Consider the following 14,077-nt stretch of genomic DNA (forward strand, 5'->3'; position numbering starts at 1 on the left):
TGCCCCCTTTACTCCACCCAAGCAAAGCTTGTCCCAACCTTGCCCACCCAAGCTAAGCCTGTCCCTACCTCCCACCCTTGCCCAACCTTACCCACCCAAGCTTTCTGTGGGTATGGAAGGGAACGAAAAGGATGGAATTCACAAGCGCAGATGAAGCCCTAATCAAGCTACAATAAACCTTTCCAGTTGAAGGAGAGCCCCCTGCTCTGTGAAGAGGACGAAGTAGGAAAAAGCGATGAGCGCACTAGGCTACATACAGTGATGCCTAAGACCAGCTCATCGTAAATGGAGACAATATCCTTTCCCCCTCCCCCCAATACAATCTATACGCTACTTTCCCCAAGTAAAATATTCTCCTCTATGAAGTAACGATAGCAGTAGCGGTGGGGCGGTGGTCGCCTCAAGGTTAAAAAAACAAGCCAGCAACCCGAGGGTTGCAGGTTCGAATCCCACTGCTGAAGAGAGGGAAAAATCTTGCTGGAGTGAGTCGGCAACCGGAGGGTTGCAGGCATCAATGTCCCAGGTGCCATCTACCGCCAATGTTCCCTTGAGCAAGGAACATAACCCCCTAATCTGCTCATCTGCCGCTGCACTTCGGCTGCCCTCTGCTCCAGCCTCTCCAACCTAATGTGTGTTTGTGTGGATGTGTGTGTATATCTGGGGGGTTGGATAAAAAGCAGAAGGCAAATTGCCCTCCTGTATGCACTAATAAAGTATATCTTATCTTATAACTGTTCTATGGATGTGCATGGGTGTGTTTGTGTATATGAATGGGAGTATGAGGGAAGAGTAAGGGAGGGTGAATATGAATATGTGTAGGAGGGTGGGAGAGAATGGGTGTTTGGATGCATAGGGTATATGTTGTGTGGGAATGAATGAGAATGATGAGTAAGTCGATGGATGGATGGGTCTAAGTGCCTCTTAGAGATAGGGAGGGTGGGAAAAGACGGGAGGTTAGAGACTTTTTTAAAGGACATGCTATTTATGGTTGTGAAATAAGTTGTAGTGGGGTAAAAAAAAAAAGAAGCTTTGTAGACCTAGTACCAGTAATGGTAGTAATAGGGCTAGTTGTGGATCATAGTTTAGTATAGTATAGCTAGAGGGGGTACTATAGCCACAGAGATCTGATTAAATATGATTTTTTTCTCTAAGGCGGCATACCTGCAGTTGCTTGATGGTGTCCCCTCCCCTCCCGATGACCAGGCCCACTTTGCTGGCTGGGATGAGCATCTCCTGGACTGAGCTGTTGTCCTCAGCCTCGCTGTGGAACCCAGGGCCGTTTCGATAGCGGTCCACTATCTGCCCAAGCATTCTCTTGGCCTGCCTGGTGGAAAGCAAACAGTTGCATATCAATGATGTATAGATGATGTGATGTATTATAGCCAATACCAATTACATACTGTACTATGATTGCCTACTATGACTGCCTACAGTGTCTCAAAACTTTATGATTGGTCCACAATGTGGTTTTTAAAATGTATTATGTATTGTCAATTACTGTAATATTGTGGAGTAACAGTTAAATAAATGTGTTGCAGTTAATACTGTGTGTGAGCATCTATAGACCATCAATAAGGGGACTATCCTTATTGAGGACTATGTTGGGCCATCAAATGCAATAGGGTCCACTCAAGACGGAAACATATTATTTTCAAAATGACAAAGGATTGTCGACGATACTTTACTGCTACTGAGTATATAGAATTTCTGTCACATTCAACGTCTCAATATAGGAACTCACTCAATGCTCTCTGGGGTTCCAGTAAGGGAGCAGGCTCTGTCCATCACACTGCCACTCTCTACAATGAGAAAGAACCGCTGGCATGCAGTTAAAGGAGTCAAGTTGTCAAGATAGAACCCTTTCAGTACAGAACAAAAACTGTAATGATGCATTTTGCAGCATCACCTCATTGCTGACAGCCCTAGCTAGCAGACAACTCTCCTACTGTATGTTGCTGAGATATAAAATTAAAAGCAATCTGATATTGGTTATTATTTAACATGATAAGGACAGGAAGGGTTGGGAAGTGTGTGTAGTCACAGACATTAAGGGACGTGCTGTGTGATTGCGCCGACAAACATGGCAGCTCTGCATCTAGCTCCTAAGCAACTTTGCAGTATTTTGTTTTTTGTGTGTTATTTCTTACATTATTAGCCCAGAACGTTTTTCGTGTTACTACATACAGCCGGAAATAACTTTTGGATATCAGAGCGGCGTTAACTCACCAGCATTACGACCAGGAATACGACTTTCCCTAATTGGATCCTTATCCCAGAGGCTGCTCCAACACTCTGCCAGCGGAGAAGAGGTATTCGGAGTGGACTTCTAGTCTGACTCAGGAGGCGTGCACACCATCCACCACTTCCGAGTATATTACTCGCTAATGTTCAGTCTCTGGACAATAAAGTAGACGAGCTCAGGGCGAGGATCTCCTTCCAGAGTGACATCAGGGACTGTAACATACTCTGTTTCACGGAATCATGGCTCTCTCAGGATATACTGTCCCCGTCCATACAGCCAGCTGGATTCTCAGTACATCGCGCAGACAGGAATACTCTCCGGGAAGAAGAAAGGCGGTGGTGTATGTTTCATGATTAACTATTCATGATGTGATTGTGATAACATACAGAAACTCAAGTCCTTTTGTTAACCCGACTAGAATACCTCACAATCAAATGGCGACCGTATTACCTCCCAAGAGAATTCTCTTCGGTTATAGTCACAGCTGTGTATATTCCCTCTCAAGCCGATACCACGACGGCCCTCAAGGAGCTACACAGGATTTTTGGCAAACTGGAAACCACATATCCTGAGGCCGCATTTATTGTAGCTGGGGATTTTAACAAAGCAAATTAGAGGAAAACGCTACCAAAGTTCTATCAACACATTGACTGTAGTACTCGCGCTGCTAAAACGTTCAATCACTGCTACTCCCCCTTCCGGGATGCCAACAAGGCCCTCCCCCTCTCCCTTCAATAAATCAGATCACGACTACATTTTGCTCCTCCCTTCCTATAGGCAGAAGCTCAAACAAGAGGTACCTGTGCTAAGGTCTATTCAACGCTGGTCTGACAAATCGGAATTCATGCTTGAAGAATGTTTTGATCACGCGGACTGGGATATGTTCCGGTTAGCCTCTGAGACTAACATTGACGTAAACACGGACACAGTGATTGAGTTCATCAGGAAGTGTATAGGCGATGTTGTTCCCACTGTGACTATTAAAACCTACCCAAACTAGAAACCGTGGAAAGACGGCAGCATTCGTGCAAAACTGAAAGCACGAACCACCGCATTTAACCATGGCAGGTGACTGGGAATATTGTCGAACACAAACAGTGTACCGTATTGGTCCGAATATAAGACGACCCTGATTATAAGACGACCCCCCGTTTTTCAACACAAACATTTAGAAAAACAGATTTGCAGACTAGATTTGCCGAACAAAGAACTTCATTTTATTTTAAAATAACAATATTAAAAACACAGTGAATTAAACACAAAGGCAAACTATGTACAGTATGATTCAAAATTAATATCAAGCAATAATAAAGCAACATTTTTAAATAACAGAGAAAATACAGGCCACACATTTAACTAAACTTAACAAAAATTCGCCAAACTTCTCCTCCGATGTCTCTCTATCCCTCACACACGTCCTCTGCCCCGCTGTGTTCGCTCTCGCTGTCATCGCTCCCCAGCTGCTCCGCTTCCACCGGCTCCTCCCAAAGCACGTCGTCCTCGCTGCCGTCCAATGCATTTGAGATGCAACATTTTTTAAAGCCATCGATGATGCTCTGTGAGGGAATAGCATCCCATGCATGCAGGATCCATTCACACAGTAGACGGACTGACGGCTTCTGTATTTTCCCGGTCGGTGTGAGTGCGTGGTTGCCAGACAGGAGCCACTCTGTGTATTTTTTTCGCAGGTTATCCTTGAAAGGCTTGTTCACAACTACGTCCAACACCTGTAGCTGGCTTGTCATTCCCCCTGGTATGATCACAAGATCCCCCGTTCATTGCTCGCACCTGACTTTTCACGGGCTCAGTCAGATGTCCGCGAACGCATCCAGAACGAGCATGTTCCTCCTCTTCCTCAGTCCCCCGTAGCGTGCGCCCCACACAACCTTTAGCCAGTCCACTACAAGCCCCGACTCCATCCAGCCCTTCTCCTGGCGCGCACAATAATGCCAGCTGGCATTGGGTCCTTTGGCACAGTCTTACGCTTAAGAATGACATACGGGGGGAGTTTGCTGCCACCAGCGAGACATGTCAACATGACAGTGACGCGGCTCTTCTCGTTGCCGTTGATTTCACCAACACAGACTTTTCTCCCTTTCTATTGACAGTCACCGATGTTGGCATGTCGAAATAACGGGTGTCTGATCAGCATTGCCGATCTGATCCAGCGGGTAGGAGTGCTTCTTCCTCAGGTTGATAACAAAGCGCTGAAACGAAAGCAGCTTCTCTCCGAAGTCTGACGGCAGGCGTTGGGCCAAACTCGTTCTCCGTCTAAGTGACAGTCCATTACGCCGCATCATCCTACGACACCAGCCGAGGCTGGCTTTAAATCCAGTGATGTTGAGCTCTCTGGCGATTTCCAGGGCCTTAACCTGGATGACAGCTCTGGTAATGGGCATTCCCTCACTTCTTTTTTCCCTGACATATTCAAAAACCCTCCGGTCAACCTCAATGAAACGACCACTTTGAGGACCACGGAAGGATTTTCGCTGACTGTTAGCATCTTTTAGACGTTGTTTTTCTGCTCGCCATCTTCTTACATTACACTCAGTGACCCCGAATGTCTTGGCAGCTTGGCAGTTGTTAGATGACTCTGCCTTATTGACAACCATTATTTTGAAATTGGCATCATAGCTCCTCCGCTGTTGTTTATTGACCTGGCCCACTTTTGAGCCACTTGTCTCTAAATGGTCAGCCTGTCTTTCCATCTTTAAACACCGGTAACGGGCTGGTTGTTAAGGACGCCTCTTCCCTCCGTCCGGAACGAATTTTTGGCGCCATCTGTGCCCGCGAATGTGTATTGACATTTAAAGGGAGCGCCGAAGAAGAGAAACTGCGCTCTGAATACTAGACCCCGAATATAAGACGACCCGACTTTTTTGGACCTATTTCGAGGGGAAAAAAGGCCGTCTTATATTCGGACCAATACGGTAGTTATTCCCTCCATAAGGCAATCAAACAGGTAAAACGTCAGTACAGAGACAAAGTGGAGTCGCAATTCAACGGCTCAGACACAAGACGTATGTGGCAGAGTCTACAGACAATCACGGATTACAAAGGGAAAACCAGCCACGTTGCAGACACCGACGTCTTGCTCCCGGACAAGCTAAACACCTTCTTCGCCAGCATTGCGGAAAACAGTGCCATGGACGCGGCCCGCTCCCAAGGACTGTGGCCTCTCGTTCTCCGTAGCCGACGTGAGTAAGATATTTAAGCGTGTTAACCCTCGCAAGGCTGCCAGCCCAGACGGCATCGAAAGCCAAGTCCTCAGAGCATACGCAGACCAGCTGGCTGGAGTGTTTACTGATATATTCAATCTCTCCCTATCCCAGTCTGCTGTCCCCACTTGCTTCAAGATGTGTGCCATTTTTCCTGTACCCCAGAAAGCAAAGGTAAATGAACTCAATGACTATCGCCCCGTAGCACTCACTTCTGTCATCATGAAGTGCTTTGAGAGGCTAGTTAAGGACCATATCCCCTCTACCTTACCTGACACCCAAGACCCACTTCAATTTGCATACCGCCCCAATAGAGCCACAGACAATGCCATCGCACACTGCCCTATCCCCATTGACTATAGCTCAGCATTCAACACCATAGTACCCTCCAAGCTCATCATTAAGCTTGGGGCCCTGGGTCTGAACCCCGCCCTGTGCAACTGGGTCCTGGACTTCCTGACGGGCCACCCCCCAGGTGATGAAGGTAGGAAACAACACCTCCACTTCGCTGATCCTCAACACAGGGGCCCCTCAAGGGTGCGTGCTCAGCCCCCTCCTGTACTCCCTGTTCACCCATGATCGCGTGGCAACGCACGCCTCCAACTCAATCATCAAGTTTGCAGACGACACAACCGCAGTGGAGAAGGTAAAAAGCTTCAAGTTCCTCAGCGTACACATCACTGACAATCTGAAATGGTCCACCCACACAGACAGTGTGGTGAAGAAAGTCGGCTTGGCCCCTAAGACGCTCAAAAACCTTTGAGCGCATCCTGTCGCTCAATTGAGCGCATCCTGTTGGGCTATATCACCGCCATCCACAACTGCAGGGCTCTCCAGAGGGTGGTGCGGTCTGCCTGCCCTCCAGGACACCTACAGCACCAGATGTTACAGGAAGGCCAAAAAGATCATCAAGGACATCAACCACCCGACCCACAGCCATCCAGAAGGCGAGGTCAGTACAGGTGAATCAAAGCTGGGACTGAGAGACTGAAAAACAGCTTCTATCTCAAGGCCATCAGACTGTTAAATAGCCATCACTAGCTGGCTACCACTCGGTTACTCAACTCTATACCTTAGAGCAGGGGTGTCAAACGTACGGCCCGCGGGCCGGATCAGGCCCGCAAACGGGTTTAATCCGGCCCGCAAGATGATTTTTTTATTTTTTTTTTTTATTGTAAAGTATAAAAATGCGCTGCAATTTTTCAATAAAATAAACTGCTGTTCCAATTGCGTCCACTGGATGGCGCAATAGCAATTGTGTTAAGAAAGCAAACTGTTTATACCAGGGCAGAGCAAGTAGGTCAAGCACGTGCAGCCAATGAGCTACTTTGTTTTGCCCGCGATATTTATTACGGCTTCTACTTTTAACATTATGTGCTTTGGCACCCTCATTGCCCCAATATGTCTCTGTCAAAAAAGAGAAAAGTGGACGCAGAGTGCAGAGTGTTCCAAGAAAAATGGTCATCCTATTTAATCACGGAATTGAATGGGAAAGCTGTATGTTTGGTGTGTTCAGAGCATGTTGCAGTGCTGAAAGAATATAACCTTCGTCGCCACTATGTGAGTCTTCATGCCGACAAATATGACAACTTTCAAGGACAGCGGAGATGAGAGAAGGTGAATGAACTGTTGGCGGGTCTGAAGAAACAGCAGTCTGTGTTTACTCACAGCCGAGACATCAGTGACGCTGCAGTGAAAGCTAGCTACCTCATTGCTAATGAAATCGCAGTGGCTTCAAAACCATTTAGTGAGGGTGAATTTGTAAAAACATGCATGATGAAGGCAGCGGAGATTGTGTGCCCTGAAAAGCGGCAGGCTTTTGCAAATATCAGCCTGACAAGAAACACAGTTGCAGACAGGATTTCCGATCTTTCAGTGGATTTGGACAGCCAGTTGAAGCAAAAAGTAAAGTCATTTATTGCGTTTTCGGTTGCAATTGATGAAAGCACGGACATTACAGATGTTGCACAACTGGCCATTTTTTTCATCCGCGGAGTTGATGACACATTGACCGTCACCGAGGAGTTCGTGGAGTTGGTGCCGATGACAGATACAACGACAGCAGCTGATATTTTTACCGCACTCGTCGGCGCGCTGGACAGGGTCGGAGTGGACTGGTCCCGCGCTGTCAGCCTGGCTACAGATGGTGCGCCCTCAATGATCGGGAAAAAAGCAGGCGTTGTGACAAAGTTTAGAGAGAAAGTGCAATCTGCAAATGGAGGACGTGATTTTTTGACTTTTCACTGTATTTTGCACCAGGAGGCTTTGTGTTGCAAGTCATTAAAGATGGATAACGTCATGAAGGTGGTCATCCAAACTGTTAATTTCATCCGATCCAGAAGCCTGAATCACCGTCAGTTTGACAGCCTTCTCAGAGAGAAAGACCACATCTATGGCCTGCCATACCACACTGAGGTAAGATGGTTAAGCCGAGGTGCTGTGCTGAGGCGTTTCTTTGATTTACGAGAAGAAATTTAACAGTTCATGGAAGAAAAGGGCAAACCAGTGTTAGAATTTCATTCCGCAGAATGGATGCCGGACCTTGCATTTATGGTGGATGTTACAGAGCACCTGAATAACTTGAACAAACAGCTGCAAGGGCGCAACAAAGTTGTCACGCAGTATTATGACAGCATACGTTCTTTCAAATTGAAGCTGTCATTGTGGGAGATGCAACTTGCCGGTGGTGATGCAGCTCACTTCCCCTGTCTGAAAAATGTGTGCGCGACCCAACATGTGGCAGACATGAAGCGGTTCAAAGATAAAATAACGGGACTGTTACGGGAGTTTGAGCAACGCTTTCAGATTTATGTTCATATGTTTTTATGTTGATGTGCTATTGTTTTTAATTGATTTTATTTTATTTGTATATTTAACCTATTCTTGACTCTGTGGTTCTTGCACTTGTTTGGGGAACAGGATTTCATTATTTTTATCTACATTTCCGCCTGAGAAATGACACCCTGATATAGTTCTGTGATCTGTGAAACAGTTCTGTTAATCACTGAGGCATTGTGTGTTTGTGTGTTCTTTTTCTTTAGAATTTTCAAATAAACTTGACATGTTTTATGATTAATAGTGATGTTGTGCTTGTACTATTTTGGACACACTGTCCTCAGGCTCCAGCTTTATGTTGTATGTTGATCGTATTAAAACAAAGAAAACAATCTGAAGTTGTTGTTTTTAAGTTATATATACCATGATTTTTCCGGTCCGGCCCACTTGGGAATCGATTTTCCTCCATGTGGCCCCTGAGCTAAAATGAGTTTGACACCCCTGCCTTAGAGGCTGCTGCCTTCGGAAAGTATTCAGACCCTTTGACTTTTTCCACATTTTGTTACGTTAGAGCCTTATTCTAAAACGGATTAAATAAATAAATCCTCAGCAATCTACACACAACACCCCATAATGACAAAACAAAAAGAGGTTTTTAGATTATTTTGCAAATTTATGAGAAACTTAATACAGAAATACCTTATTTACATAAGTATTCAGACCCTTTGCTATGAGACTAGAAATTGAGCTCAGGTGCATCCTGTTTCCATTAATCATCCTTGAGATGTTTCAACAACTTGATTGGAGTCCACGTGGTAAATTCAATTGATTGGACATGATTTGGAAAGGCACACATCTGTCTATATAAGGCCCCACAGTTGACAGTGGATGTCAGAGCAAAAACCAAGCCATGAGGTTGAAGGAATTGTCCGTAGAGCTCCGAGACAGGATTGTGTCGAGGCACAGATCTCGGGAAGGGTACCAAAACATTTCTGCAGCATTGAAGGTCCCCAAGAACACAGTGGCCTCCATCATTCTTAAATGGAAGATGTTTGGAACCGCCAAGACTCTTCCTAGAGCTGGCCACCCGGCCAAACTGAGCAATCGGGGGAAAAGGGCCTTGGTCAGGGAGGTGACCAAGAACCTGATGGTCACTCTGACAGAGCTCTAGAGTTCCTCTGTGGAGATGGGAGAACCTTCCAGAAGGACAACCATCTCTGCAGCACTCCACCAATCAGGCCTTTATGGTAGAGTTGCCAGACGGAGGCCACTCCTCAGTAAAAGGCACATGACAGCCTGCTTGGAGTTTGCCAAAAGGCACCTAAAGACTCTCAGACCATGAGAAACAAGATTCTCTGGTCTGATGAAACCAATTTTGAATTAATTGGCCTGAATGCCAAGCGTCACTTTGGAGGAATCCTGGCACCATCCCTACGATGAAGCATGGTGGTGGCAGCATCATGCTGTGGGGTTGTATTTCAGCGGCAGGGACTGGGAGACTAGTCAGGATCGAGGCAAAGACGAACGGAGCAAAGTACAGAGAGATCCTTGATGAAAACCTAGTACAGAGAGATCCTTGATGAAAACCTGCTCCAGAGTGCTCAGGACCTCAGACTGGGGCGAAGGTTCACCTTCCAACAGGACAACGACTCTAAGCACACAGCCAAGACAACGCAGGAGTGGCTTCGGGTCAAGACTCTGAATGTACTTGAGTGGCACAGCCAGAGCCCGGACTTGAACCCGATCAAACATCTCTGGAGAGACCTGAAAATAGCTGTGCAGCAACGCTCCCCATCCAACCTGACAGAGCTTGAGAGGGTCTGCAGAGAAGAATGGGAGAAACTCCCCAAATACAGGTGTGCCAAGCTTGTAGCGTCATACCCAAGAACAACCAAGGCTGTAATCGCTGCCAAAGGTGCATCAACAAAGGACTGAGTAAAGGGTCTGAATACTTACGTAAATGTCATATTTCCGGGTTTAAAAAATAATAATAATTAGCAAACATTTCTAAAAACCTGTTTTTGCTTTGTCATTATGGGGTATTGTGTGTAGATTGAAGAGGGGAAAAAACGATTTAATCAATTTTAGAATAAGGCTGTAACGTAACAAAATGTGGAAAAAGTCAAGGCGTCTGAATACTTTCCGAAGTATCACTGGCCACTTTAATAATGGAACACACTGCTTTACTCATTTCATATGTATATACTGTATTCTATTTTACAGTATTTTAGTCAATGCTACTCCGACATTGCTCGTCCTAATATTTATATAAATGATTTCTTAATTCCATTATTTTACTTTAGATGTGTGTATTGTTGTGAATTGTTAGATACTACTGCACTGTTGGAGCTAGGAACACAAGCATTTCACTACACCCGCAATAACATCTGCTAAATATGTGTATGTGACCAATAGAATTTGATTTGCATATTTAGAACTGCTTACCAGAGTCAATTTGAATCTTGCACCCAGACTCCATCTGGATTCTCGTAACTTGTTCACCTCCTCTGCCTATGACTAAAATAAGCGGGAGAAGGAAGAGTGGAGAGTGTGATGGGAGTGGAGAAAATAGTTCAGGTAATGTGTCATTTTGACAAAATAAATACATCCTTTAACATAACTCAAAATCAAGCACCCAAGGATGAAAACATCCCAAACCACATAGTGTACCTCCCATAACATGTACTTACTGAATCCAACCATTCTATCAGGCACTTTAAAGTCTTCTGTCATAACAGCCCTAAATTACAAGACGGTGGGGTGAAAAGAGACAAGTTATACACTGAGTGTACAAAACATTAAGAACACCTGCTCTTTCCATGACATATACTGACCAGGTGAATCCAGGTGAAAGCTATGATTCCTTATTGATGTCACTTGTTAAACCCACTTCAATCAGTGTAGATGAAGGGGAGGAGACAGGTTAAAGAAATATTTTTAAGCCTAGAGACAATTGAGACATGGATTGTGTATGTCTGCCATTTAGAGGGTGAATGGGCAAGACAATATTTAAGTGCCTTTGAACGGGGTATGGTAGTAGTAGGTGGCAGGCGCACCGGTTTGTGTCAAGAACTGCAACGCTGCTGGGTTTTTCACGCTCAACAGTTTCCCAAGCGTATCAAGAATGGTCCACCACCCAAAGGACATCCAGCCAACTTGACACAATTGTGGGAAGCATTGTAGTCAACATCGGTCAGCATCCCTGTGGAATACTTTCGACACCTTGTAGAGTCCATGCCCTGACGAATTGAGGCTGTTCTGAGGGCAAAAGGGGGGGGGGGTGCAACTCAATATTACTAAGGTGTTCTTAATGTTTTGTACACATTAAAAAAGGAAAATGTAATATATGTTTGTGGATAGTAGCACAGGGGCTGGTGGGTAGACGGATACAGCAGGTGAGTCAACAAATTATTACGTTGTGCACCTACACTACAGGGCTATGTCTAACACTTATCTGCTGTTCCATCACTGTGATAGAACATATGAACTACAGGTAACGTACAAAATAATTTAAACGCTTGAGTAAATGAGGGATGCAAAGTATATTGAAAGCAGATGCTTCTACCCAGGTGTGGTTACTGAGTTAATTAAGCAATTAACATCCCATCCCAGTATTTTTGAAATTATTTTGGCAACAATAGCTATTCTCCCATAAGATGACAATGCCCCCATCCACAGGGCACGAATGGTCACTGAATGGTTTGATGAGCATGAAAACGATGTAAGCCGTCTCAGTCACCAGAACTCAACCCAATTGACCACTTATGGGAGATTCTGGAGCGGCGCCTGGGACAGCGTCTTCCACCAGCATCAACAAAACACCAAATGATGGAATTTCTTGTGGAGGATTTGTGTCGCATCCCTCCAATAGAGTTGCAGAATCTATGTCAAGGGGCATTGAAACTGTTCTGGCTCATGGTGGCCCAACGGCCTATTATTTTGTCAGTTACCTATACACATAATACTTTACACTTCGCTATATTTGCAAAGAAAACGGTGATGCTGTCCACAAATCATTATCTGGTCTAAGTACTTCAGCGCTATCCCGCTGGGGATCCAGTGTTGTGTCTTTGGATTGGATAGTGAGCTAAAATGAAGTGGAGGAGAGGGAGTAATCCCACAGATTGCTCAATCAATACGTATTTACTGTCTGTCAATACAGCGGGTAAATTGGTGCTGGCTACAGGCTTACCTTTGATGTACCATGGCGCCCAGCGGGTTACCTACTATGAGGGGAGGCGGCAAGAGCCAGCCGGGAAGAGGACCAGAGCCAGAGGGAGATGCAGAGGAGAAGAGAGAAAAATATATTAGTAGAGGTAACTTATTTCCTTAAGAATCTTTTAATACAAAATGTAATAAAGAAGAAAAATTACTGTCTGGACCCATGCCAAAGAGCCTGAATGGCGCTGCAATGGATAGCTACCATTTTACAGGCTGCAGACCAATTCTACTATTTTGTGTGTTTTTTGGCGCTGATCTTAAAGGTGCAATATGAAGAAATCGCTGTTTGAAGCTGGTGTACAAAACCAAAAGTAAAAGACACAAAAACTAAACGAGAACACATAGAACAGATCTATTGCTTCTTTGACTTTCTTTCAATGAAGAATGACATTAACGATATATACATTTACATTTTTAGTCATTTACAAAAGTATGTGGACACCCCTTCAAATTTGTGGATTCCGCTATTTCAGCCACACCCGTTGCTGAGGTGTATAAAATAGAGCACCCAGCCATGCAATCTCCATAAAAAAAAACATTGGCAGTAGAATGGCCTTACTGAAGAGCTCAGTGACTTTCAACGTGGCACCGTCATAGGATGCCACCTTTCCAACAAGTCAGTTCGTCAAATTTCTGCCCTGCTAGAGCTGCCCTGGTCAACTATAAGAGCTGTTATTGTGAAATGGAAACGTCTAGGAGCAACAACATCTCAGCCGCAAAGTGGTAGGCCACACAAGCTTACAGAACGGGCCCACAGAGTGCTGAAGCACGTAGCGCGTAAAAATCATCTATCCTCGGTTACAACACTCACTACCGAGTTCCAAACTGCCTCTGGAAGCAACGTCAGCACAATAACTGTTCATAGGGAGCGTCATTAAATGGGTTTCCATTGCCGAGCAGCCGCACACAAGCCTAAGGTCACCAAGCGCAATGCCAAGCTTTGGCTGGAGTGGTGTAAAGCTCGCCGTCATTGGACTCAAGCTTCACCATCTGGCAGTCCAACGGACAAATCTGAGTTTGGCGGATGCCAGGAGAATGCTACCTGCCCCAATGCATAGTGCCAACTGTAAAGTTTGGTTGAGGAGGAATAATGATCTGGGGCTGTTTTTCATGGTTCGGGCTAGGCCCGTAGTTCCAGTGAAGGGAAATCTTAACGCTACAGCATACAATCTACATACATCTAGATGATTCTGTGCTTCCAACTTTGTGGCAACAGTTTGGGGACGGCCCTTTCCAGTTTCAGCATGACAATGGCCCCATCCACAATGCCATGTCCATACAGAAATGGTTTGTCGAGATCGGTGGCCTGCACAGAGCCCGGACCTCAACCCCATTGAACACCTTTGGGATGCATTGGAACGCCGACTGCGAGCCAGGCCTAATCGCTCAACATTAGTGCCCGACCTCACTAATGCTCTTGTGGCTGAATGAAAGCAAGTCCCCGCAGCAATGTTCCAACATCTAGTGGAAAGCCTACCCATATGTGTGGAGGCTGTTATAGCAGCAAAGGTGGGACCAACTCCATATTAATGTCCATGATTTTGGAATGAGATGTTTGACGAGCAGGTGTCCACATACTTTTGGTAATGTATCTATAATTCACATTTCTATGTGAATTTGG

General features: G+C 45.3%; 1 protein-coding gene across 4 annotated transcripts in view; it reads right to left on the minus strand.

Annotated features, from left to right (window-relative positions):
- Nucleotides 1–14,077, minus strand: part of LOC121584581 (far upstream element-binding protein 3) — a 70,483-nt gene that overhangs the window by 41,841 nt on the left and 14,565 nt on the right. For 3 of the 4 annotated variants that reach the window (XM_041900543.2, XM_045225822.1, XM_041900544.2), the window contains exons 3-7: nucleotides 12,428–12,461; nucleotides 10,926–10,975; nucleotides 10,681–10,752; nucleotides 1,742–1,799; nucleotides 1,162–1,324 (exon numbers count right to left, since the gene is read on the minus strand). In XM_041900543.2, the coding sequence (XP_041756477.1) occupies nucleotides 1,162–1,324; nucleotides 1,742–1,799; nucleotides 10,681–10,752; nucleotides 10,926–10,975; nucleotides 12,428–12,461 (377 nt within the window). The remainder of the gene's footprint in view (nucleotides 1–1,161; nucleotides 1,325–1,741; nucleotides 1,800–10,680; nucleotides 10,753–10,925; nucleotides 10,976–12,427; nucleotides 12,462–14,077) is intronic. The other variant, XM_045225821.1, reaches the window with a different exon arrangement.

Source organism: Coregonus clupeaformis, chromosome 16 (assembly GCF_020615455.1).
Source record: "Coregonus clupeaformis isolate EN_2021a chromosome 16, ASM2061545v1, whole genome shotgun sequence".
Taxonomy (NCBI): domain Eukaryota; kingdom Metazoa; phylum Chordata; class Actinopteri; order Salmoniformes; family Salmonidae; genus Coregonus; species Coregonus clupeaformis.